Source organism: Dipteris shenzhenensis, chromosome 9, assembly GCF_047967505.1.
Source record: "Dipteris shenzhenensis isolate YYH24624 ecotype China chromosome 9, Dip_SZ_1.0, whole genome shotgun sequence".
Lineage (NCBI taxonomy): Eukaryota > Viridiplantae > Streptophyta > Polypodiopsida > Gleicheniales > Dipteridaceae > Dipteris > Dipteris shenzhenensis.
This window is the reverse complement of record NC_141604.1, coordinates 39389873-39415794: the sequence shown is the minus strand read 5'-3', so window position 1 is coordinate 39415794 and position 25922 is coordinate 39389873. Positions and strand designations below refer to the sequence as shown.

Genomic DNA, 25922 nt, shown 5'->3' with positions numbered 1-25922 from the left:
CTAGGGAAGATCCAAACTATAGCATAAGAGGTTCGGGCACGTCAACTATGGCACTTTGGCCGAAATGCAAAAGTCGAAGATGGCGGATGGACTTGCGCCAATCCCAGGCAATGATCGTGCTTGCAAAGCTTGCTTGGAGGGCAAGCAACACAAGGACAAGTTCCCACAAGAGGCCTCATCACTGGCCAAATGGCCACTGGAGGTGGTCCATTCCAACTTCTGCGGTCCTATGTTAACAAATTCATTCGCAGGTTCGAGATATTCTCTACTCTTTGTGGATGATTTCAATCGGATGACCTGGAAATATTGCCTAGCCAAAAAATCACAAGCTTTCGAGAAGTTTAAGGATTGGAAGGCCAAGGTAGAGAAAGAGACCAAGGAGGAAGTCAAAGCTTTCTCCACAAACAGAGGGGGAGAATTCAATGCTTTCTACCCAAAAAAACAGTATCACGCGAAAGCACGGTTCCAAGGTCCACATCCAAAGTATGCAAGTAAAACAAGTCTTTGTACAGGCTGAAACAGGTCCCAAGAGCATGGTACCAGTGGATTGATGTCTTCTTGAAGGTTGGACTACAACAGAGTCCATCTGAAGCAGACCTCTCTCTCTCTTTTCTGACGGGGGTTGTTGCTAGTATTGATCCTATATGTGGATGACCTTTATCATTACAGCAATCACTCAAAGAAGATTGCTCAGGTCAAGAAGTTACTCAAGGAAGAATTTGAGATGACGGACTTGGGAATTCTTCATTATTTTCTTAGGATCGAAGTGAAGCAGGAGAAGAGCAGCATGTTCATCTCACATGAGAAGTATTGCAAGGAGTTACTCAAGTAGTTTCAAATGGAAGACTTGTGAGCACAATAGAGAGCAAGAGTGATGAGCAAGAGAGAGAGTGAGCAGAACGTAAGTGTACTGAATAGAGGACTGAAATGAAGTGAGTACAAAAGAGAAGTGAGGGGTTTTGTCTAAGTGACAACCCCCTATCTTTCCACTAAACGTAGTTAGGGATTAGATTGTGGTTAGGGGGAAAAACCTCATAGAGGGAAAAGTGCCCCTAACCTGCTTATTACAATACATTGGCCACTCCCTAGAATATGATAATAATTCTAACACCCCCCTGAAGTGCAATGCTAACGGGCATCAGTTTATTGTCATGTTCGATATGGGGAGTTCAGAAGATGCCATCTCCCCTCAGCTTGCCAAGATAGTGGGGTGCACCTTGGTGCCTCACGAGCTTGCAGTGGACGGGTTCACGCCCGGCTTGTGCACACACATCACGCATAAGGCCATCCATTTCACTTTTTCAGTTCAAAAGATCATGTTTACGCGGGATTTTATTTTGACTCCTTCGATTGTGAAAGGTTTACCTGAGCCCGACGTGATACGCGGTGATCGGAGCACACCAAGGATTCCGTTAATCTCTCATATTCAAGCAAGTTGCACCGCCCGCAAGGGTGCCATGTGTGCACTTGTCTATGTCCAGTGCCAAATCACTGCAATTCAAGCTACTCCTCCGATGGGGCAAGCAATGGTAGATCCACTCCAAGAGTTCCAAGACATCATGCTCCGGGATGATCTGCCACCCCAGCTGCCTCCCAACCGACTGGAAGACCATCGCATTGATCTACTTTCGAACTCAACACCTCCAAGTAAGTTCCCTTATCGACTTTCAAAGTCTATGGAGGGGGAGTTAGAGTAGCAATTGTCTCACTTACTGCGCGCAGGGTTTATTAGACCTTCTTCTTCGCCTTTTGCTTAACCCATTCTATTTGTGGCAAAGAAGGATAAGTCCGCACGACTATGTGTCGACTATAGAGTACTCAGCAAGCTTACGGTAAGCAACAAGTTTCCTATGCCCTGCATAGAAGTACATCTTGGAAAGACTCAATGGTGCAAGATTTTTCTCAAAGATTGACCTCAAGAGTGGCTACCATCAAGTCCGGATTTTTGAAGCTGACATCCCAAAGACAGCTTTCCGAACAGAGTGAGCTCATTACGAGTTGGTCGTCATGCCCTTTGGTCTGAAGAATGCACCACCAACATTCAACACGATGATGTCACGGGCATTTGCAGAGTATATTGGGAAGTGCTTGTTCATCTTTCTCGATGATATCCTTATCTTTTCCGCTACAGCCGAGCAACATATTAAGGATGTGCGATGTGTCCTACAGTTATTACGTGATAACCAACTATATCTCAACACAAAGAAAAGTGAATTCGGATTGCTGGAAATTCAGTATTTGAGCTACATCATTAGTACTCAAGGGATTCGATTGGACCCTGAGAAGATCCAAGCTATCACAAGTCCCCACAACGGCCCAAAAGATCCGATCCTTTGTGGGTTTGTGTCAAACATACGCAGCCCCTCTTACAGATTTACTCAAGGGTGTAAAGACACGCAGACAAAAAGTTCAAGTCACCGGCAAAGCTTTGCAAGCCTTCCACGTCTTGCAACGATTGGCCACGGCAGCACCAATTATGAAGATCGCCTCTTGGGATGATCCATTTCTGGTAATCACAAACGCTAGCAATGTCGCCATAGGGGCAGTTTTACAGCAAGAGGATAGGCCCGTGGCATACTACAGCAGAAAGCTTAACGGCCAGTGTGCTCGAAATCGAAGGAAAGAATCTTGATAGCATGAAGGCACACTACGTAGACTCAGCAAAGTTTAGAACTTAGTTCCAGTTAGCCACGACGCTTGCTCCAGGCCATTACTCATTAGAGGACGGTTGGCTTTTCTATAAGAAAAGATTATGTGTACTCAAAGACAAACGGCACTTGCTTCTTCATGATGCCTATGACGCCCTTACTGGTGGCCATAGAGGTATCAACGGGACTTTGGAGAAGTTAGAGCGCTAGTTCTATTGGCCAAAGATGCGGAAGGACGTATACGGCTATGTGCAGAATTGTCAAATATGCCAAAAGGTCAAGGCTTCCCATAAGAAAGCGGCAGGCTTACTTATGCCATTGCCGATCCCCGACGGTCCTTTTCAAGACATAGGTATGGATTTCGTGGGGCCACTTCCAGCATCCGCAAGTATGCGTAATACTCAATGTCTTACTATTGTTTATCGCTTTAGTAAATATTGTATGCTTATTCCCTGCAAACAAACGGCCATCACTGAAGATGTAGCTCGTTTATTTATCAAGTATCGGTATCCCATTGGAGGGTTGCCAAAGACCATCACATCCGACAAGGACTCCAAGTTTACGTCTAACTTTTCGCAAGCCTTGTTTGCTAATTTTGGTACTAAGCTGCAAATGTCCAGCGCTTTCCATCCGCAATCGAACGGCGAGACCAAAAAGTATAATGGTATGGCATTTGATATTTTGAAATTATATTGTCATGATGCTCAGCAAAAGTGGGAGCAGTTTCTTCCGCTTGTGCAGGCCATTCTGAACAATACCTAGTCTTCAAGTATCGGTCGCACATCTTATGAAGCGGCATTTGGATGGCGATTTACCTCACTCCTCACCCGGATGGTGTCTCCATCTCTTGAAGCCAACAAAACCACCGAATCAGTGGTAGAGATTACGGAGTCCATGAAAAGTCGTATCGCCTTCTTGAAAGTTTCAATCTATTCAAGGGTAAACTGTGGTCTTCCCTTATAGGGCCTTTGTAACCGGTTTCCCCTCGGCTTCTAAGGCTGAAATCCCCTCTTCTAAGCCTTGGTAAACTCTCTTGTTTCAAACTTGGGGGTCGCTGACTTTTTATCCCCCGATATCCCTGCCTGTAGTGAAGGCACACTAGTAGGATCCTACATGTACACAAGACTAGCCACATTGGCTGAATGCATAAGTTCTGAAATTTCTTTGAGATCCTTAGTGTTCACTTGAGCCTGTTCCTTTGGAGTGAGTCTTGCCCGGTACTTCCTGAGTTGAGTCTTGCCAAAAATTTCTTGAAAGGCGAAACCTGCCAGTATGAGTCCCAAAATTTCTGGTTATAAGACTCAACTGTATCTTGTGCTTCCATATGTATACTCTCCCAACCAAGGAGGACATGATCCCGAAACTGTTTGGGAATAAACTGCTTGTAAAAAGCTTTCTTGAAATGCCTCCATTTCTTGGGAGCTGTATAATTAGTAGTTTTAGCTATCCACCATGCACTAGTTGTGTACCAGTCAAGTGCAAACCAACCATACGAAGTTTCGAGGACTCATTGAAAATTGTCAGGCTAAAGGTAGCATCCTTATGAAGTGCATTGCCTTTTCAGCTTGGCCATACTGGCCATTGTAAGTGGCAAATCTCACTGATGTCCCACCATCTTTGAACTCTTTAGTCTCTAATGATGCTTCGCCTTTTTCTTCTTGGGAAGAGGACTTGCTCTTTTCCTCTTTTTGTTGTCCTTATGGCAAGACTTCTTACTCTTTCCCAATGTATCATGTGTGGAAAGAGGAGTAGGACTCAAAGATCTCTTTTTGCCCATCACTTCTTGATTTGCTCCAGAGGGAGGCTTCTCCTCAAAGAGAGGTTGTACCATCCTGCGAAACAAAGGGTCGCTTGTTGCCTCTCCCAACTGAGTAATCGGCTCTCTATAGGCATTCTCTTTATTTATCTGCATAGCCTCTGCCTGCTGTACCTCATCAGACTCTACCATTCCCTCATGGATTGATTGGGCATGCTGCTGTGAAGCCATCACTGCAACTTGTCTGAGATCTGTAAACTTTCACACACACTGTGTACGCAACTGATGCACTCAGCCTTTGCCTTTCAAAGAGAAAATACCTCAACAAGAGGTGTATTACATTCACAACTTGGCCAGTAACAGGCTGTCAACTCAAAGCATAAACCCACAAGGTTGCCAAAGCATCAACAACTATGTTGCCCCTTTCCTGGCTGCAGCAAAAAGCACTCAGAATTCATATGTTTTCCCTTCTCTGTGCACAAAGGCATGCATTTCTTTACTTGTGCAAATCTCTGATTTTACTGATATTTTTGTTGTTTTTCTGATAGGGAAAGACTGACAAATAGGTGAAATATGATAGCAAAAGCAGTCTCTGCACTGTCCTTTTTCTTTTTTCTTACAATAACCGGATGAGTAACCGGCTGGTTACACTAATCAGACTAGTTGGTTTCTAGTCTGGTTAGTCTATGGTTGGACCAGCTGGACTGGTCACACTCTGGTTACACCAATCAGACTGGTCTGGTTAGGCCAGGTTAACTCGGCCAGGGTTGAACTAACTGGGTACTGGTTCAACTAACCAGAGTTAACTAACTGTAGTTAACTTGACCAGGGTTACACTAACCACGGGTCAACCATGTCAGCACTTGCAAATCCTACCACGTCAACATGTGTCTCTTGTGTCGCCATGTCAACATCTAGCTAGCAGCCACATCAGCAATTTGCTCTTGCCATGCCATGTCAGTTGACACGTGTCTACATGGCACATCAGCATGGTATCTTTCCTACCACGTCAGCACTTGCAAACAACCGACGCATGACTAACGACTTCCCGACGGAACTCTGCCTGAGCACAAGCATCCCTGCACAAGTTGTTATTCGCTGACGTGCGTCATATAAACCCCTGTCAGAATTTCTTGACGTCGCGCATCGCCATGCCTACGCTGTTTCGCCAAACCTTCGCTCAGTGGGCGGGAATTTTCACGTTCTTCATCTTTGCAAACTTCTCCAAATCTGTCGCCCAAGTGTAGTCTCATAGCTACTTTAGCCGGTAGCGGCTTCTTCACCATGCGATAGACACAGAGTAGCAAAAACAATAACGCCACCTAAGAAGAACTGGAACGAATCTTTCACAGTCGGCTATGCAGGGTTAGGCTTATATGATAATTCACCCGTCGTCTACACCTTCGTGACGCCTACACTCACGTATGTTCATAATAGCGTTTCACACCAGCGATTCAAGATTTCGTCATTGGTCGTGGGATTCTCCGTCTTGACTGTCAACCAGTGAACATCACGAATAACGCTTCGCGGACAATTTAAAACAACTCGAGCCTTCCAATTAGTAGTCTTTGTCTTAGATCGTCAACCTCTTAAGAAAGGGCATGATCTTGAGCTTTGATACGAATGGAACCTCTCAATGTAATCTTCCCTGCCTCATCACTATGATCAATTCTCTTTATCTCTTCATGGAAACCTTCCATAAACAGCAAACACACTCTCTTTTACTCTCTCACCCTCCCTTCTCTCTACAAACACACTAGGGCCAAGGACAATCGTCGGACTGGACCCCCCGAAGGAATTTTATTACTTGAAAGATTGGAGTACAGAGAGTTCAGTGTGGAAGCTATGTTAGAAAGTTTAGAACATGAATCCAAAAATACAAAGGAGCTCAAGACTCACTCTTTTGGCAAGCTACCACTTGACTAATTTCTAGCCTAATTCTAACCGGTCCATGGGTAAGGTCTTCTGGGGTCTTCTAAGCACTTGGTCACACGAATAACTCCTAATCGATCACAAGGCTCCACAATGCCCAAGTCCGGAACCTTTCTTATACATGTAACAATTAAGTAAAGTGCATAACCATGGCACCCATTAATTGTAAGCGCTCCGCATGCGAATAATAATCTCTCGACTAATCCTAGTCACTGTGGGTGTCCCTACCAAGCAAACATAACACATAAACATAGAACAGTTTCTCTGGTCGACCAAGGCCTTCTCTGGTCGACCAAGTCGTAATTAAGGGGCATGACCATCAGTCAAAGCGCCTTAATTATGGCCAAGTCTCTCCGACCGAAGTTGGCGCACTTTGGTTAACGAGGTCAACCCTCTTGGCGTGAGCCAAGTCTTGTTGACCGAAGTCAACACTCTCTGACCGAAGTCAGCACTTTAATTGCTTGGTTAACTGTGGTTAACCATCTTGGCCAAAGCCAGATCTTCCTAACCGAGGTTAAGTATCTTTGACCGGAGTCAAGATTTTGACCAAATGAAAGTAGCACGTTGACATAGCTTGCTATCTAAAAGCTACATGTAATTCAGTTTGAAGCAATCTTTTTGTTTGTTGCTCATAACAGTAAAGTGATTGTGTGTGTGTCTATGAGTGCACGAGCGTGTGTGTGTGTGTGTGTGTGTGTGTGTGCACGTGTGTGTGTGCACTGCTTCGTGTGTGTGAGAGAGATGGTGTGTGTGAGAGAGAGAGAGATCGTGTGTGTGTGAGAAGTTGAGCGTGGTGAGAGAGGTGGAGACGAGCCTCATCTGCATTCCGTACGGACGCCCTGCCTGTCCGTACATCCGTACGGCAGCCGTGTGCTCACCGTACAGCCGTACGGTCTGATCCGCCGTTCCCTGCGTGGCTTTTCGCAACTCTGCCTCTGCTTTCGTCGTTTCGCCGTACCTTTTCCTACACCTCTTCCGTCCGTACATTCCCGTCTTCTTCCGTACAGCCTGGATTCCTCGCCCATTTTTACCTCTTCGAACAGCTCTTGCGTGCCTGCTCGATACCCCTATACAGCTCAGCTTCTTCCTTGCAGCCCTTTCCGTGCAACCGTACTTTCCGTACAAGTCCCTGCTTCGTCCTCTTTTCGTTCAGCTCGCATCTCTAGCTTTCTCTTTGTCCGCACAGCCCTTCTCTGCTCTGCCCTTCTTTCAATCCTGTCCTTCTTCTCTTCATGGAAGATCAATTCAAAAGCTATTCTCGTAAGGAGTCGACCCGGGACTCCAAAAGACAAAAGGTTGACTTTTCTACTACAGATTCGGTCGATGCTCACTATGTCTTTGATATGCTTAAAGATGAATTTCAGTACAGCCGGAAGGAGTGGGCCAAACCTCCCCCGGCCATCAAATATAAGTTGAAGCTGCCATCATTGGTTGCTCCTCTTCGAAAATTCTCTCAGCAAGCAGTTATTATCTTCTTTCCAGGAAAGCTACCTTCAGCAAATGATGTGGCTCAATGGGTTCAGGCATTGTTGGGAGGCTGCTTTGTTGAAGGGGTGTATTTTGCTTCTAGGGGTTTTTATGAGGTGCACTTTTCAGACGCCTCATATCGACAGCAGATTTTGGAGATGTCGCCTCTTTTCTATGGCAGACAAATGGTGCATGTCATGCCATGGTCGCCAAACAAAGATTACCACAGCCTCATTCGACATCATTGCCCCGTATGGGTTGAGGTGGTGGATTTTCCAGATTACATGAGGGCTGAGTTACCAAGTTTGGCAGCCTCTTTGGGGCAAGTTGTTTGCCCACCCCGCCCTTCGGGTAATCGCAATCGCTTTTGTATTCTTTGGGATACAGATCACCCCACCCCTCCTTCCATTGCGGTAGAAGTGGAGGATGTTCCCCTTGGTGAAAAATATTTTGACTTGAAATGGGGAGTTTTTGCAGGTGCTTGTTTCACATGCCATAAGTTTGGCCATTTAGCCTCACAGTGTCCTGCAGTTTTGCATCAGCTTCCTCCCACAGCTATTGCTCCAGAAAATACTCCCCCTCCGACTTATGCTTCGGGGTCTAAGGCTATGCCTACTAAATTGGGTGATGTGGCTCTCAAATCTGTCCCTTCCAAAGAAACTGTACTTCAGGTTTCAGCTAAGCAAAAGGATAAGGGTAAGGGCAAAATTTCAGAATCTCATGTCTCTCCCCAAGGTGCCTGGCAGCAACCTAAAAAGGTTTTCGCTCTCAAACCACGTCCACTACAATCTCGCCATTGGGATGCTTCAATTTCTACCCCTGGTCAGACCTCTTCCCCTGCTGACAGCCTTGCTTCTCAACTGTGGGTTGATGTGCTAAAAAGAGGCATCCCTGTATGTGATAATGATGAGGATCATAGAGCTAATGATCCAGGAGCACAGGTGGATGTTGATGTCATGGCTGAGGCCTGACAGTTTACACTCTATTCTGCCTTTTGGTTTGACTGTACATATCTTTTATGTTTACTTCAATTACTTGCATTACATATAATGTTCAGGGTCTTTGCAATGCAAATAAGTGGAGACTCTTCTGGCATTATGTACATAGAATGCATCCCGATGTGATCTCCTTACAAGAACACAATCAACATTTCTTGGCTGGTCAGCAAGGCCACTTTGCTGGTTATGATATTTTTTATGCTGGTACAATGCACTTTTCGGGGGTTTGCATGCTTGTAAAACATGATATACAGCCCACGGTGGCACACAATGATCCTCAAGGTCGATGGATGGTGATCAGGTGCACCTGGCAGGATACTCTCTATGAAATAGCATCTGTTTATGCCTCGCAAACTTCTGCGACTAGAGCTCAAATGTGGGATTCCCTCAAACAATACCCATGGCTTTCCAATGCTTTTTTGTGTGGAGACTTTAACAATTCGCCTGCCCCCCAAGATAATACTACTCATCGCTCTCACATGATCCCCACTGAGTTCCGACATTGGGAAGATATGCTCTCATCTCTCCATGCTGAAGATCTATGGCTCTCAACAAGGGACACAGATATGGGTTATACATATCATCACAATGCTTTTAATCATTACTGGGCTCGACTTGACAGATGGTATTTGCTGCATGCTCAGCAGTATGCTGATTTTACATGCACATTGCGGATTGATCACTCCCTCCTGCTATCTGATCATTTCCCGGTATGCTTGACATTATCAATAGCACGTCTGACAGATGATATGCCTTTTTTTGGTCATCGCTTGTTCCATGTTAATAGTGCCTACTTGCTTCATCAACAATTTCAGAACATGGTGAGAGTGGCTGTCCGTCCCCTCCTCTCACATGCTCAGGAGGATATGGATTTTGCTTGGATCAGCCTTGCTCATCGTTTACAGGCTGTTATTCAAGACTATGGACGGAGTTACATGGAAAACCTTCGGCTCAAGATAAAATGGGCTCAATCCCACAAGCAGCAAATGGATGCAATCAGTTCTCATAGGCAGCTTACTTCTTCTGAACAGGATTCTTGTGCTTATGCGGCTCATATCATCCATCAAAATGATCTTCGCAAATTAAAGAAGTGGCAAATCCGAGCTCGTATGAAACCCCTTTTGGATAAGGGCTGCTCCTCCAAAGCCTTTTTTAAAAGTCTCCATGCGGATAGGCGAAAGGAGGATATTTGCAGGATCAAGAAAGCTGATGGCACCTGGACCACTTCCAAATCAGATCTGGAATTGCAATGTTTTAGTCACTTTCAGCAGCTCCTTTCTTCTCCACCTGATCATTTGATGCAAGTAAATGCAGCCAGGTCTCAATTTCTTATGCATGTTCAGCCCATAGTATCTCGGGAACAGGCCCTTACATTGGAGCAGCCTTTTATGCTTAGTGAACTGGAAGATGCTTTGAGTCATCTACGCAAAAGCAGCTCCCCTGGTTGGGATGGACTGACTGTTGAATTCTTCCGTGCATTTTGGGGTGATCTCAAGATTACTCTCCTTCTAATGATCAATCATGCTTGGGCAGAACAATCTCTACCTCCATCCTGGAAACATGGCCTTGTAAAATTGATTCCCAAAAAAAGGTTGTGTGAGACGATGGCTGATTGGCGGCCTATTTCCCTCATGCCTGTCATTTACAAACTCATTGCTAAAATGATTGTCCTCAGGGTTCGCTTCCTATTGCAAGCAGGACTTCATCCTAGGCAGTATGGGTTTGTCCCCAGGAGGCAGATCACTGACAATATCTCCAATGCCTTGCTTGCGATTGAGTATGCTAAATATTCTAAACAAGATGTTCTCATTCTGCAAGTAGACATTGCGAAAGCTTTTGATACTGTCCATTGGGATTTCATCTCTCAAACTATGCAAAAATTGGGATTTGGCTCTCGACTTGTCCACATCATTTACTGGCTTTATTCTCATGCCACTGCACAGTGCTTGCTTGGTGGTGGGTTGTCAAGAACCTGGACTATGACTCGCTCAGTGAGACAGGGTTGCCCTTTCAGCTCCTTACTGTATGCCATTGCTACCCATCCGTTACTCTTGCATATGGACTATCTGGCAGATACAGGACAGCTTCATGGTTTGCAAATTCCAGGGGCAAAGTCTTTTCTTGCACAGGCCTATGCTGATGATTCATTCTTCATGCCAAGGAATTCTCAAAGTGATCTTTCTTGTTTGATGCATACACTGAATGACTTTGGTATAGCTGCTGGACTGCATATCAATTTTCAGAAATCAAAACTTCTAGCTTTGAAAGAAGCTGATTGGCATGCACTGTTTTGGCCAGGCCACATTATCTCTTCCTTTACTATTGTCAGACATCTCGGATACCCCATTGGTTGGAATATTACTCCGCAACAACAGCTCAAATGGGTGCTTCAAAAGATCAATAAGAAGCTGGAATACTGGCATTTGTCCACTTGGCCTCTACATGTTCGACTCCGGATAGTACAGTCCATCATTATGGCATATGTGCAATTTTATCTGCCTCTTCTTCCTTGGTCTTTCAAGCATTTGGCTTCTTATATGTCCCAAGCTATGGAGATATTTTGGAAAAGTAAATCTCTTAAAAAAGCTTTGAGACTACTACCTATGCTGTCTATTTGTTCACCCAAGACTCATGGGGGGCTGAATATTCTCAATCTCCAGGTTCATATGTTGGCAAGAAAGAGCACTATGATTGCTGATTTTTTTCAGCAAAACCAACCATGGGCTATTATGTTAGCAGCTATGTGTGGAAACATGGCTTCCCATGCATATGGGCATTGGATTACAGATCACTGGGAAGCAGTTTTGTCTAATTTTCAGGGAAAAATTCCTGGTTGCCCTGTTTCTACTACTTTTATTCATGATTGGAAGAGAATTCTTTCATATGCAAAATGGACAGGTGTTTCCTCTCGTCATGGCAACTCCTTTCGATTGGAAAGCATCCATTGGAGCAAGGTGTTTGCATCGCCTCTCGCTTTACAGGCACCTATCAAAGCATATAATCTCATGAAATTGGGCATAAGATTTGTTGGTGATGTTGTGGATCAACAAGGCTATACACTTTCATTTCCACAAGCTTGCAGGACATTTTCCTTGGGTCTGCATCATAGATCCATTTGGAGAACACTTTCAATTATGATGCAGCCATTTGTTCCGGTTCCTCCACTGTTTGCACAGGACAGATTAATGGACTGGAATTTGACTTCCATACCTCCTGCTGCATATACACTTTCGATACACAATCTGACTGCCTCGAAGGTTTACAGATTTCTTCTTCCACAGCCATGGATTGACAAGCATGCCAACACTCTTTGGAATTTGGATAGGCCTTTATCTTGGTGGCAATCCCGTCTCATGAAAATCTGGAAAACCAAATTGCCATTGAAACAGAGGCTTTTCTTTTGGAGATGTATAGTGGGAGCCTTTTCCATTGGGGTGAAATTGGCAGCTCGCCGCATTGCTTCTCCTTTCTGCCCCCGTTGCTCTCATCCTCGCGAGACAGTTCCTCACTTATTATGGTTTTGCCCGCACTCTCGCACATTGATCACTCAGGTTTCTCATTTACTGCGGCTTCGGTTCCCTTCTATCAGATTTGGGAAACTTTTCTGGATGTTTGGATGCTGCTCATCTCAGATGTCTCCATTACTCCTTTTCTTTCATTGGACTCGCTTTTGGGTATTATGGACCATCTGGACACAGAGACTGCACTCTAGGATGGGTCAACAGTTTCCTCAGGCATATATTTTCTTCAGAATGTCCCTTAAGCAGTCTTTACATGACAGTATTGCTGCAAGGGATTTGGATGCTACTTGCCTTGAAGTGTTCTCTACTTGTTTTTGAGTTCTTCTATTGGGCTCTCTTTCGGAGTTCTTTGCTAGTGTGTGGGAGACCTCCCATATTGTAAATTTATGAGCATATAAATACAATGGATTTTACCAAAAAAAAAAAAAAAAAAAAAGTGTGTGCACTGCTTCTGATGGATAGGGCTGTAGCTCTATTTTGAGCATGGCCTGGATGTAAATGAATGTTTTATAATATAAGTATCTTGGTTTTACAAAAAAAAAAAAGTGTGTGCACTGCTACTCATGCAAATCGCATATGGTGTATGACATGTTCTCCTCGCTGGTGGAGGAAAAGGTTGAGTCACATTTGGGATTGCAAACTTCCGCTTCATCAACAATTTCTCTTTTGGAGAGAGCTCCTTGGGGTTCTTCCAGTTAGATAGATTTTGGCTCGCTGCCACATTGCTCCTGCTATTTCTCGCCAATGTCTATCCTTGCGGGAATCTATGGCTCTTTTGTATGGGCATTGTCCTAAGTTTCATGATTTTCTGTTCATGCTTTAACAGCAGCTTCAGGCTCATTTTCCTATAGCTAACTTTGGCAAGCTATTCTCGATCTTTGGTGTCCATCCTGTCAGACAGGGATTTGATCTTTTCTTCTATTGGGTTCATTATTGGGCATTATGGACTCTATGAAAAGATCGTAATCATAGAGTCTTTGGTGACCTGTCTAAGTATCTTTTTTTACGGGCATCTCTACGGCAATCCTTCTTTGATTGCCCGCATGCACAGGATCTCTGGATTATCCTACCTTCTTGTCATATAAAAAGATAATGTGTGTGTGCGTGTAGGATTTCACCCCCAAAAAAAAAGTGTGTGAGTGTGAGTGTGTGTGTGTGTGGGTGGGGAGGGGGGGGGTGTGGTGAGAGAGAGACAGAGAAAACTTGTTCATGTGTAATTGTGCATGGGTGTGTGAGAACAAAAATCAGATTACAAAATCAATCAAAGTTTATGAGAGAATAACAAAACTAACAGATTCTTTTGTAACACTGAGTCTTCACCCACAACTCCAATCTCCTCTTCAAAAGACTTGCCTGCCTCAACATTTAGGTTAATGTTTCTTTGTCCTACCTGTTCACACAAAGTTACAACAGCCCATAATCATTACTTACACACTATTTCAGCTATTGAATATATATATAGTTATAAATACTATTCACAATAGTAGAAGAGCATCAAATCAAAAGATGTCCACCAAAACCAAGGAACTTGCAAAAAAGACCAGCACTATCAAATTCAGTAAAAAACTAGTTTCGCAAAACAGAGATATAAGTTTGCAGAAAATACAATCACAAGAATAAAAGACAACTTGTAGACATTGCAACTATACATACAAAAGCAGCATCGATGAGCTTCGCATGTTCTGGCAACTCCAAACAGCTGGCTTCTTGGACATGATTGCTGGACCTAACAGTGAAAATGAACAAGACATGCTAAGGTCTAGTGCAGCAATTTTCTCAAGAAAAGTAACAAGTTGCAAGTATAAGAATACAAGACACTTAAAAACTTATTAATGCTTGCCCACTTTTTGAAATAGACAAGGTGAAGTAGAAACCAAACACTCCTAATCACTTGGGATAAAGGGAAAAGGAATTACTCGGTCCAGTCAGGCAAACCACACTTTCTTCGCAAGGCCTCAAACTCCATAGTACTCAATTTCATTGCCCTTTTAAAGCAGTCCCTCTCTTTGAGCAGTTCTAAAATTGACTGAGATTCAATATCCTCCTTCCACCTGACAACGAGAGAAGTGTCACCAAGATGTAAACATCCTAAATCAAAGTACAAAGTTGACCTCTTATTTGATCAATAATTAAAGACTTGTTTTATTTTATTTTAATTGTGGTCAAGGATTGATCTGCATGCTGAAATAGATGATGCAGCAAAAGAAAAATTTTAGTTTCTTGCAAACTTTAAAGATTGCTTTTTAGATACTTTTTAGATACTTTGCCAAGGGAGTTACCTCCTCAGAGACCTGAAGACCATCAAATAGAACTTATACCTGGTAGTGAGCCACCTAATCCTAATAGCTCCTCTAACTTCTGAAATTCCTAACATCTATTATGTTAACGATCTACAACCCAAATCAATTGCAATCCCTTCCTAATTTTTTGCACAAAATTCCTATCACTAAACCTTTGTCCCCTCCCTGCGCTTCATCTCTCCCGAGTCTCATTTCACCTCTCTAATTCTCTCACTTGCCCCACAAACTCAATTAATATAAGCTAAGTGAATTAACTTCATCAGCTTACTCGGCCGCTCTAGGTCTCACCTCCTAAGGGACAAATGCACTAAGCTTTTTCTTGTAGTTTTGCTTTGATTTTCAGACCATCTTCCCATCGCCATAGCTTGCAACCTTCTTCTCCTATTGCCATAGTTGTAATTGCAAGTTTCTTCCCCATCGCCAGTGCTCGCAACCTCCTTCCTCCTCGCCATAGCTTCTCAACTTCCATCCTCCGTTGCCATAGCTTCACCTTCTCCCCTCCATCTTGCTCTCCAGTACCGTGCAAACTCCTTCGCCACTTGCCTTGCCTCCCGTCTACCCTCTCCGTCTCTCCAATCCACTCTTTCACCCTCCCTCCTACCTCCTTGCCCTAAGTGCTCACCCTCCCTATTACCTCTGCCGCCTCTGCCTCTTCCTGCGCTCGGCCCCTCACTCTGCATGTCCCCTCGACTCCCTCACCCTGCCCTTCCTTCCCTATATACACTCAGCAAGAAACTTCTAGAGCGCAGCACTCCCACGCGCACCTTCTGGAACCTTCCTTGAGATCGACGTCCTGGAAACTTCTCCGAAATCACGCCTTCAACCTTACTTTCATTCATTCATCAAGTGTGTCAAGACAATTGAGTACAAGCCTTATATAGCCTACTCACTCACACACTATAAGCCCATGATGACACGTGGCACTCACGCATGACTCACACACATAGACTAGTACTAGATCACCTAGTACTACACACCAATACACTCTTTGAATATGATATCTCCAACACCCCCCTTCAGAGCAATACTACAAAGAGCAAGTCCAACTATCCAACACCTCCCGTGTCATAGTGACTTCTCAGTCAGCTTGTGACCGGCAAGGGCAAATAATCACTCGTCATCCCCCCTTACTCTAAACTGGGTGGTCAATACCATCAACCAAAGTAAAAGACAATACATTCATTTTTGGGAGACAGCCCAAGGCAAAGTACTCTTATTGACTCCAAATACATTCAATTTAGAGGGACAACTCAAGGCTGACAACCTTTATTTGACTCAACACAAACACACATAGCATAGGGGCCTAGAAACCCCAACCCTGGTCAAATGGATCCTTGTCGTCAAGAGAGAGGCCATGAACCTCTGCTGTAGCTACATGTATCTCCTCCGAAGGCTCTTCAAGTTCAGCTTCGTCTTCAGCCAGAAGATTGGCATGAAGCTTCTCTTGTTCCTGTGCTTTCTTCTTGAAGCAATGGGCTTCAATGTGTCCTTTCCGCTTGCAAAACCTGCAAATAATGTTATTGTTGGTCTTCCATTTGCTTGTGGAAGAAAATGCATGATCAATAGGAGAGACAAGAGCGGCTTCATTATTGTGACGATCCTTCTCGATGAGGAGGGCCACCATATCATCAAACGTGGTAGTGGCAAGACGAAGGATCTCAAGAGTGTGCTCAAAGCGAGAAATGCCATGCATACTCTTCATAAGGACGGCCATCTTATCTTATCATCAGGGACTCTTCAAACTTGAAAGTTATTGAACAAGAGATTGATACCGGGCTAGATGATCACTCAACTCATCACTCTCTTCCATTTTCAGATCATAAAATTTGAGCTTCAAAAGACTTTAGAGTTGGTGATTTTATTACCAAAGAAGGTCTCGAGGCAACTCCAAATCTGCTTAGCTGTTGACTTGAAATCCACATGATGGATGACAGACTCAGCTAAGCAAAGACCAATGAGAGCAATGGCCTTAGTATTCTACTGCTTCCAAATCTTTTGGTGTTGTTGATCAAGTAACTCAACCTGGTCATCCTCAACAACATCCCAAACTCCTTCACGCATAAGCAGCACTTGCATCTTGGTTTGCCACGTGGAAAAACCTTCCCCCTTAAACTTCTCCACGAGGATAGAACTTGAAGACAAAGAAGTCATGATTGAAGAGAACGTCGTGAAGGCAGGCAGCAAGCTAAGATGAAGGACCAGCAATCTCCTTGTGTGCAAAAGAACAAATATAAATGCCTAGAGATGCTCCAAATATGAACCCGGATCTGAGAGCAACAAAGATATGCCTCGAAATTTGTAAAGCAGCTTAGCAGAATAGCTCCAAAGTAAACCAAGCTGCTGCAAAGCAGATGTGGAGGTGTACCAAAGCACAACAACAAGTCTGAAATGTATCCGGCGGCTCTCAAGAACAGCTCCGAATGCTGTAGCAAGCCACCACAAAGAGAAACGGCTGCTATACGTGATCTAGAAACCAAGAAGCAGCCCCGAGATATCTTTGTTGAAGGCGGCTATGCAAGAGCATCTTAGAAATGCTCGAAAATCCCTTCAAAACCTCGAATAGCTGGTCGGCTATGCTACAACAGCCTAGAACCCTAGATTCGGTGATGGAGAACTGCAAAACAGCCTAAGGGAACCTTATGAGCAGACGCGCCTTGCAGAAACTGCCGATCAGCAAGCAATAAAGGCCGTGAAGCAGCACCCAAAGCTCCAAAAGCTCTCGAATAAGGGGGCAATGGAGGCGAGCTATGGGCTGGCAAAGACGAATGCAAATGACTACAAGAAAGGAGGTAGAATGGTATGAAATGGAGCAGGGCTGAGGCAGCTACAAGAAGAAGGGATGAAGCACAATTAGGGTTAGGGCAAGAGTGATGAATTAGGGTTAGGACAAGGGTGACATGGCAACTATGGAAGGTGGCTCTGACACCATGTTAGAAACATGGTGAAGAGAGAGAGAGAGAGAGAGAGAGAGAGAGAGAGTTATGAGGAAATAATGCTCAAATGAAGACATGAAGAAGGCTTTCATTCATTCATCAAGTGTGTCAAAAGTCAAGACAACTGAAGTACAAGCCTTATATAGGCTACTTACTCACACACTAGCACCTAGTGCATATGGGATAAGTCCCATGATACTTACACATGACACACACATAAACTAGTACTAGATCACCTAGTACTACACACTCACACACTAGCACCTAGTGCATATGGGATAAGTCCCATGATGACACGTGGCACTCACACATGACTCACCTAGTACTACACACCAACACTTCACATCAACACACTCTTTGACTATGATATCTCCAACATCAACCCAATTTCTCTGCATTTTGTTCCCATGTACTATTTGTATAGAAGAAAGATGGTTCATTTCGTATGTATGTTGATTATCGCGCACTAAACAACATGACCATCAAGAATAGATTCCCAATTCCGCGCATGGACCAACACAATGGAGCTTCAGTTTTCTATCGCGCACTAAACAACATGACCATCAAGAATAGATTCCCAATTCCGCCCATGGACCAACACAATGGAGCTTCAGTTTTCAGCAAGATAAATTTGAAGAGTGGTTATCACCAAGTCAGAATACAGACACAGGATGTGCACAAGACAACATTTCGCACTACATTTGGGTTGTATGAGTATCTGGTGATGCCTTTTGGGTTAACAAATGCCCCTGCTACCTTCAATAGAATGATGGATCGTAGGTTCCGCCCTTACAGACACTTCAAGTACCTTCTTCGATGACATAAGTGTCTTCTCAAAGCCCAAAGAAGAGCATAGGGAGCATCTTGTTGCTATTTTTCAAGAGTTGCATAATCACCAGCTCTATGCCAACAGCAAAAAAAGTGATTTTTGCTTGGAAGAAATCCACTATCTGGGGCATATCATTTTCAAGAATGGAATTCAGATGGATCCTACTAAGATCCAAGCCATCCAAGAATGGCAAGAACTGAAAAGTGTTCATGAAGTACGCAACTTTTTGGGGCTTTGTTCTTATTATAGAAGATTTATCAAACACTTTGCTGATATTGCTGCTCGACTTCATGACTTGACCAATAAAAATGCAGCTTTCAGAAGGGGTATTCCATAGAAGAAAGCATTCAATACACTCGAATAAAAATTGAGTACAGAGCCAATTTTGGTAGTCCCAGAAACCCTTTGATGTGGATTGTGATGCTTGTAGGGAATGCATTGGGGCTGCATTGCATCAGAAAGGTCATGTGTGGCCTATGAGAGCTGGAGACTCCGAGATGCTGAGAGACATATGGGAATCTATGAAAAAGAATTGGTAGCTGTGATTCATGCCATTAGTACATGGAAACATTATATATTGGATGCAGACTTCACGATCAAAACTGATCACCAGAGTCTCATATACTTTTTGACACATACTAAGTTCTCAGAGAAGCATATGAGGTGGGCAAACATGCTGTCTATGTATCATTTTCAGATTGTTCACACTCCGTGAGCTCAGAAAAGAGTGGCTAATGCCCTATCTCGAAGACCCCAAGTCATAAATGTGACTATCGCCTATCATAGGGATCTTGAAGATATGAGAGAACAATAGACCCAGAGTTTGGTGAAATATTACAGCAATGCAAGAGGGACAGTCCTCAAGTCAATATTCGCTGAAAGATGGATTTTTAATGAAGGATGATTGCATGTGCATCACCCGAGATATGAGGCAAAAGATTTTGGAAGAATGTCATACACCTCCACATGCAGGGCATAGAGGAATTGCAGCTACCACTCAAGCTTTAGAGAGGTATTTTTGATGGCCAACTATGCGCAAAGACATACACAAGTTTGTCACAAAATCCCTTACTTGTCAGAAAGTCAAGTATGATAAACAGAAGGCACCTGGCCTCTTCCTGTGCCTCAAGCGCCATGGGAAAGTACAGCAATGGACTTCATCGTTGATTTGCCACGACCTAAGTCAGGGAATGATGTGATACGTACTATCATTGATAGATTCAGTAAACATACCAGTGCACAAATCTTTAAGCATTATGGTATGCCAAGTCCATTGTCAGTGACTGATGTTGGAACTATCGGAGTCCTAGTGTGTGTGGTCCTAGAGTCCTAGGAGTGTCCTACAGTTGTGTGAGTGTGAAGAGTCTTGAGGCCACTTGTGCCACCTCATGTGGTAGGTGTGATTCCTCCCCTAGATTATAGGATCTAGATTCTCTTGTGTGTGACCTCATCTATGAGGTGTCAGTGTGGGAAGATAAGGCTTGCCCAGCCTATAAATGAGGCCATGTACTTGCTATGATAACACAATCTATCAACATCAGTTCGTGCCTCAGCTCTTGTCTCTAACCTGTGATTGAGTGTCTCTCACCCTCTCCCCATTTTCAACAGTTGGTATCAGAGCCATGAGCACGAATCGCCTGGAGATAATCGACACATTTCCATCTTGATGCCGACTTGCTTCTACAGCTATCTTCCACGCCCACCAGATCTGGAGAAGCTGCCGACCAGCAACAGATTGAAGCAGTCCGCCTCCCTCGCAATCTGCTCACGCCTCCCTCGCAATCTGCCCGCCATCTCCACGTTGCTGTCCAGCAAGCCGTTCCAATTCTGCCTGTTGCTGCTGCCGCCTCTCCGCTCTCCTCCTTCCGCCCCTGATCTGCGCAATCTCCAGCAGCAGCACTCTGCCCCAATGACCTACGACAGCTCCTACGAAGGTGTCGTTGCGATGATTTGGCGGCGTCTCGCATGTACCGGCGACTGACAACCTTGTGAGGGCCATGGCCATCGACTCGCACGTCACAGCCTCACCGTTGAAGATCTTGTAGAGCAACCCTTCCTTAGCCTCACTGGATGCTGTTCGGGACGTGATTTTCTGCTCGGGGGGTGATTACTACTGCTTGTCAACACGCTGGTCAACGCAGCTCTTCTGGTTTGCAGTTCACGCTTCCTCAATCTACATCGAAGACCATCCTATGTTGCTTCCATGCTGATCTGTGTTGCCCACGCCTCAGCAAAGAGTTCCACCTTTGCTCAGCTTGACTGTCCGGTCCATTTCCGTGCTGTAAACTCGGAGGTATGCTGCACTATCTTGCTGCCCGGGAGTCGTCTTTCAGCTGCCCGTGTCAAAATCGCCACCACATTTGGAGGGGATTCACACCGACCTTGAAGCCCAGCATTTCTGCTCCATGACGACCTGAAGAGCGGCTTGTTCCAGCCCATTTCTGAGCCCAAAACCCTAAATTGCGATTTTCAAGAATTTTAAATTTTTCTTCTTCCAAATCAGATGGTCAAAGTGAAGCAGCAAATTCAACGGTGCTAGATCTTTTGAAATGCTATGTGGCTCATCAAAAATCAAACAAGGAAAAGTATCTTCCGCTTGTGGAACTTGCTTATAAGCAAAATTAGGGGACTCATGTCGATCTTCTGCACTAGAAGAACCAGATACTACAAGACCAGACTCTTTTTTTTTCTTTTCAAATGCTATGTGCTTCCTGCATTCAGAAATATCATGCCCAGGTTTCCTACAATAGTTACATCTCTTCTTCTTTTTGTTATTCCCTGAAGAAGAGGCACCATGTGAATGATCAGCATGGGAATGAGAGGGCTTTCTAGCTGAAACCTTGCCTTTACATTTGTGTTTATGATGGGCAGCAAATGCTTGATCACTAGCCATAGTAGCATTGCAGGAAAGCCCCCTTTGAGGTCATTTATAGAAAGGTGGTTCTGCCACTCATCCTGAGAACTAAAGACGGGATATTTGCAGTTGATGAGTATGTCAGAGATCTCCAAACAACATTCAGTCACGTCTAGACAGCCATAGAAAGATCTCAGTAAAAGCACAAGAAAGCTACAGATAAACACAAGTAGTTATTCTAAGACAGCATAAGCTCTATGCCAAGATGAGTAAATGTGACTTCTTTATGAAGGAGATCATTTACTTAGGACACAAGATTTCTTCTGAAGGTATTAGCATTGATCTGGATCATATCCAGAAGGTCTTGGAATGGCCTATCCCTCAAACTGTGAAACAACTTCGTTCTTTCCTAGGATTCACGGTTTTTCTACGAAAGTATGTGCGTGATTATTCACACATCACAGCACCCCTGACCAACATATTGAAAGGTCGTGGACGCAAGTCTACCCAACCGATCTCTTGGAATGATGCATTGAACAAGGCTTTTGAAACCTTGAAGTTAACTATCAAGGAAGCACCCGTTCTTGCATTACCCGATCCTACCCGGCCTTCTGTTTTAGAGGCCGATGTGAGTGATTTTGCGATTGGGGCAACTCTATTCCAAGACGGCAGACCTGTAGCTTTTGAGAGTAAAAAGCTAGACGACACCCAATTTCGTTGGCCCACACTCGAAAAAGAACTTTATGCAGTTGTGTATGCTCTGAAGTTTTGGAGAGACTACTTGTACTTCTCGCCATAAGATGGATGCCCCATAGAGCAACTGAGCATCCTCACTACGTAAGACACGAGCATTGCAAGCTTAAGGGCAAAGAGAAAGTATATGCTAAATTATAATGTAGAAAAAGAGAGCAAGGAGAGATGCAAGGGAACAGAGAGCAAAACGTCAAAGCTAGAGTAGATAAGATAGAGAAACTACAAGTGTGGAGGTGGTTTTATCTAAGTAATAAAACCACACTAACCCACTAACTATGGTTAGGGAAAAAAACCTCTAGTGAGAAAAAAGTGCCCCTAACTTACTTATGGATTACATTGGTCACTACCTAGAATGTGCCAATAATTCTAACACCCCCCTGCACTGCCAATGTGATGAATTACAAGGAAGTGATCAATCACCAAAAGGAGATAAGATCAAGGCACTGCGAAATGCCTCAAACTTCTCACGTGGAAGTGCTTTGGTGAAGATATCTGCAACATTGTCATGTGTTGACACATAGATCATACTGATCTCCCCTGCATGCAACTTCTCTCTAACATAATGATAATGAACCTCAATGTGCTTCGTGCGAGCATGAAAACAGGATTCTTTGCCACTGCTATAGCACTCTGACTTTGTGCCTTGCAAGTAACGGAAGATGCATTTTACAGCCTACCAATATGTTGTCTTCGGGCTGTGCATATAATACCTGCTCACCTGAGATATTGCAGACTGAATATCGGGCCGTGTATTGCACAAATAAATGAGGCATCCAACAACCTGGCTGTAAAGTGCATCCATTGATTCACCTGCATTATACATAGTAAGCTTCAGCCCTGGCTCCATAGGAGTGACTGTAGGCTTACAATCTTGCATGTTGAACCTATCCAAGAGCTTTTGCACTAGAAATTTAACATGCCCAAATCTGTCATGTCAAATTCAGCTTTCAATTCAACCTTGAAATCTGCAATTATTTCCTCATTTGATCCTGTGAGCAGCATGTCATCTACATAAAGAATGATGACCAAAATATCCCCCCCATCCTTCTTGATGTAGAGGGTGCTTTCAGTGGGACTATTGTGTAACCCCTTACTTGCCAGGAATGCATCAATCTTGGCATACCATGCATGTGGGGCTTACCTCAGCCCATATAAAGCTTTATTCAGCTTGTAAACTTGAAGTGAATTGCCCAAAAGTTCAAATCCAGGAGGTTGTTTGACATAAACCTCTTCTTGTGAGTTCCCTTTAAGGAAAGCTGTTTTTATGTCCAACTGATAGACATTCCAAACAAAATTTGCAGCCATGGCAAAAACCGATCTAATGGTGGTCATCTGGGATGTAGAAGCAAAAGTCTCCTCATAATCTATGCCCTTTTTCTGAGCATAGCCTTTGGCAACCAGCTGTGTCTTGCACCTTTCAATAGACCCATCTGGTTTTCTTTTCACTTTGAAAACCCATTTGGTACCAATGTGTCATGTGCACGGATTGGTATCTGACGTGTACTGAGTACGTGAGACTAGCTCAAGTAGCCTGGGGAGGCTTAGAGCTAGGCAGGCTTGATTCTCGGGTTGAGTGGCAAGGGTATGAACCAGTTAGAGATCTTCGCTATTTTTTGCACTTAGGGCCCGAGTCTATATAAGGGGCCCAGGGGTTCAGTTCTCAGAGAGCCGATGGGAGCAAGTTTCGTTCCCAGGTGCTAGGTCTGATCCTGGATTGAGTCGCGTACACGCGCCTGCATCATAGCGTAGCCCAAGGCCCAGTAGTAGATCCCAGGCTTCACAGCACCACCTGGTGGTATGGGACACCAGGCTGGTTTGGATCTGGTTGGGAGTTCGTGCCAGTAGCTCAGCTCGTGGCTCGGAGGGGACATCTCCTGATTCGCGATCACATCCCGTAGATGTCATGGTTGGGTGGTGAGCAGCCTGCTCAGTTTCTCACGTTGTGTGTGTGTTCTTGTGTTTGCTTGCAGATCAGAGGTTTCAGGAGTGCTGGGACGTGTCAGTTGGTATCAGAGCCAACTCCTGAGATAGAAACTTCTGTTCCAAGAATTTTGGACGATTTGTTCCTCCGGGTATGCCCTAATTTCAAAATTTGTGCTGCAAAGTTTTTGTAGGTTCATCAGTTATGGGAAGTGGTCCGACTTTAGGGAAAAGGTAGGAAGAAGAGAGTGAGGAGGAATTCGAGATTGCTGAAGGTTTAGGTAAGAGAGGGTGTGAGGTGTAGCTAGGAGAGAGTGGAGAGGATTGGAGGAGAGGCGTGAGAGGGGCTGTTGGGTAGATGAAGGGTTGAGGGGAACCCTAGGGGATTCCGTATCTGATCAAGGCTGCACAGTAGGTTAGGTGACGCAGGAAGAGGCTGGAGCGATCGGCCAGGCAGGTAGGTGCGCCATGGGCTGGAGTGATTCGGCCAGGCAGGGGGGTGCACCATAGGCTGGAGCAGGGTGCGGCTAGGCTGTTCGGGGAGGCTGATGTGCGAAAAAAGCACCACCCTCCAAGTTGGGAGGGTGGGGCGAGAAAAGCATCAACCCTCCAAGGTTAGGAGGGTGTGCATGCTACAAAAAGCATCAACCCTCCAAGTTTGGGAGGGTGGGCTTTTCTAGAAAGCATAGCCTCCTAGATTAGCTGCACCGTCTCCTTTATAGCCTGGCGAGATCCCAAGCTCAGCCACAGCCTATGCTAGAGTGCGCAAGAAGACCTCACCACACCTCTACCAGATTTTCGTCACCTAGGTACAGCTACAGCTGCAGCAGATTTCCGTACAGTACAGCCTGCAGCAGATTTCCGTACAGTGCAGCCTGCAGCGGAACCAGCAGGGGGAGTCTCCGGGTTCACCTACGCAAGCTGATTGACAGCTTAGTACCCCTTCTTCTCGGCCAGCTTCTCTTCTTTCGTCACCTCCTCTTGGGACGGTTTTTTTCTCTCCTCCACTCTCCTTCCAGCTTCGATTCCCCCAGTCACTTCTCTCAGTTCGCTACTCTTTTCAGATCAGATTTCAGACATGGCTGATTCTGTAAATCCTGAGTTTGCCATGGGTGACCAGGATTTGGACTACCCTGCGGAGGAAGACCAGGGTCTCTACGACGATCTGATTACGAAGAAAGCCTTCAGTGAATTCACCACTGCTCTTGATGGAAAGTTTGAGCAGGTTAATGCAAATCAAACGGGGTTGACGCAGCAACTCCAAGGGATTCAGACTACCCTCACACTTCTGACTAGCACTATTCAGGCGCTCACGCATGTGGATGCCATGGCTTCAGTGTTAGGTCCATACATAACTCCAGAACCTTTTCCCGGAGATCAAAAGTCTCATACCAAGGAGGTTGTTGACACTTAGTTGCACAAGTGGCAAGTACACTTCCAGTTCCACCTGTACCCAGATGATAAGAAAATACAGCTTGCAGCCGGCTTCATGTCAGGAAAGGCTTTGTTATGGTGGAAGGAACTCCAACCCAAGCCTCTAACATGGATAGATTTCGAAGGGGTCTTCAGGAAGGAGTTTCTGAAGAAGGAGGACGATTATGATATCGTAGGCAAGCTTAAAGCCCTCGATATGTCCAAGCTAAACTTGACTTTTGAGGTTTATCTTCAAAAGTTTCGGGATCTGCAGACCAGAGCTACAAAGATGGATCCAGTGACCTTGTTAGGTTTCTTTGTGGATGGTTTGCCAGACTCGTACAAGTTGCAGATCAAGAACAACAAGTGTACCACGTTGCAAGAGGCCATGAATTACGCGCGTATTTATGATGATACCATGGCCAGTGCAAAGGGAACCACAGTTTCCGACACCAGTGGGAAGAACAAACGGAAAATCTTCCAGTCTACCACTGGTACCGGGGAGACGAAGTCTATAGACAACGCCTCCAAGAAACACTTGACTCAGGCAAAGAATGGTCGAGCCCGTTTCCTTCGTACCTTGAAGCTTAAGAAGGAA

The 25922-nt window shown here is 44.7% G+C and overlaps 2 protein-coding genes across 2 annotated transcripts in view; one reads left to right on the top strand and one right to left on the bottom strand.

Annotated features, from left to right (window-relative positions):
* LOC147898619 (uncharacterized) overlaps positions 1-25922 on the bottom strand; it is a 101424-nt gene that overhangs the window by 1873 nt on the left and 73629 nt on the right. Inside the window, exons 3-5 of the mRNA XM_087378749.1 lie at positions 14239-14373; positions 13976-14048; positions 13615-13712 (exon numbers count right to left, since the gene is read on the bottom strand). Coding sequence (XP_087234875.1) covers positions 13615-13712; positions 13976-14048; positions 14239-14373 — 306 coding nt within the window. The remainder of the gene's footprint in view (positions 1-13614; positions 13713-13975; positions 14049-14238; positions 14374-25922) is intronic.
* On the top strand, positions 1515-13277 carry LOC147898620 (uncharacterized). Its single transcript, XM_087378824.1, has 3 exons — positions 1515-1647; positions 7819-8408; positions 13149-13277. The coding sequence occupies exons 1-3, from the start codon at positions 1515-1517 to the stop codon at positions 13275-13277; spliced, it is 852 nt and encodes a 283-aa protein (XP_087234950.1).

Coding starts and splice junctions, on each gene's coding strand:
- LOC147898620 (XM_087378824.1), top strand. CDS start 1,515: ATGGGGCAAGCAATGGTAGATCCACTCCAAGAGTTCCAAGACATCATG. Junction 1,648..7,818: donor TTCGAACTCAACACCTCCAA/GTAAGTTCCCTT, acceptor TCTTCTTTCCAG/GAAAGCTACCTTCAGCAAAT. Junction 8,409..13,148: donor CTTATGCTTCGGGGTCTAAG/GCTATGCCTACT, acceptor ATGCTTTAACAG/CAGCTTCAGGCTCATTTTCC.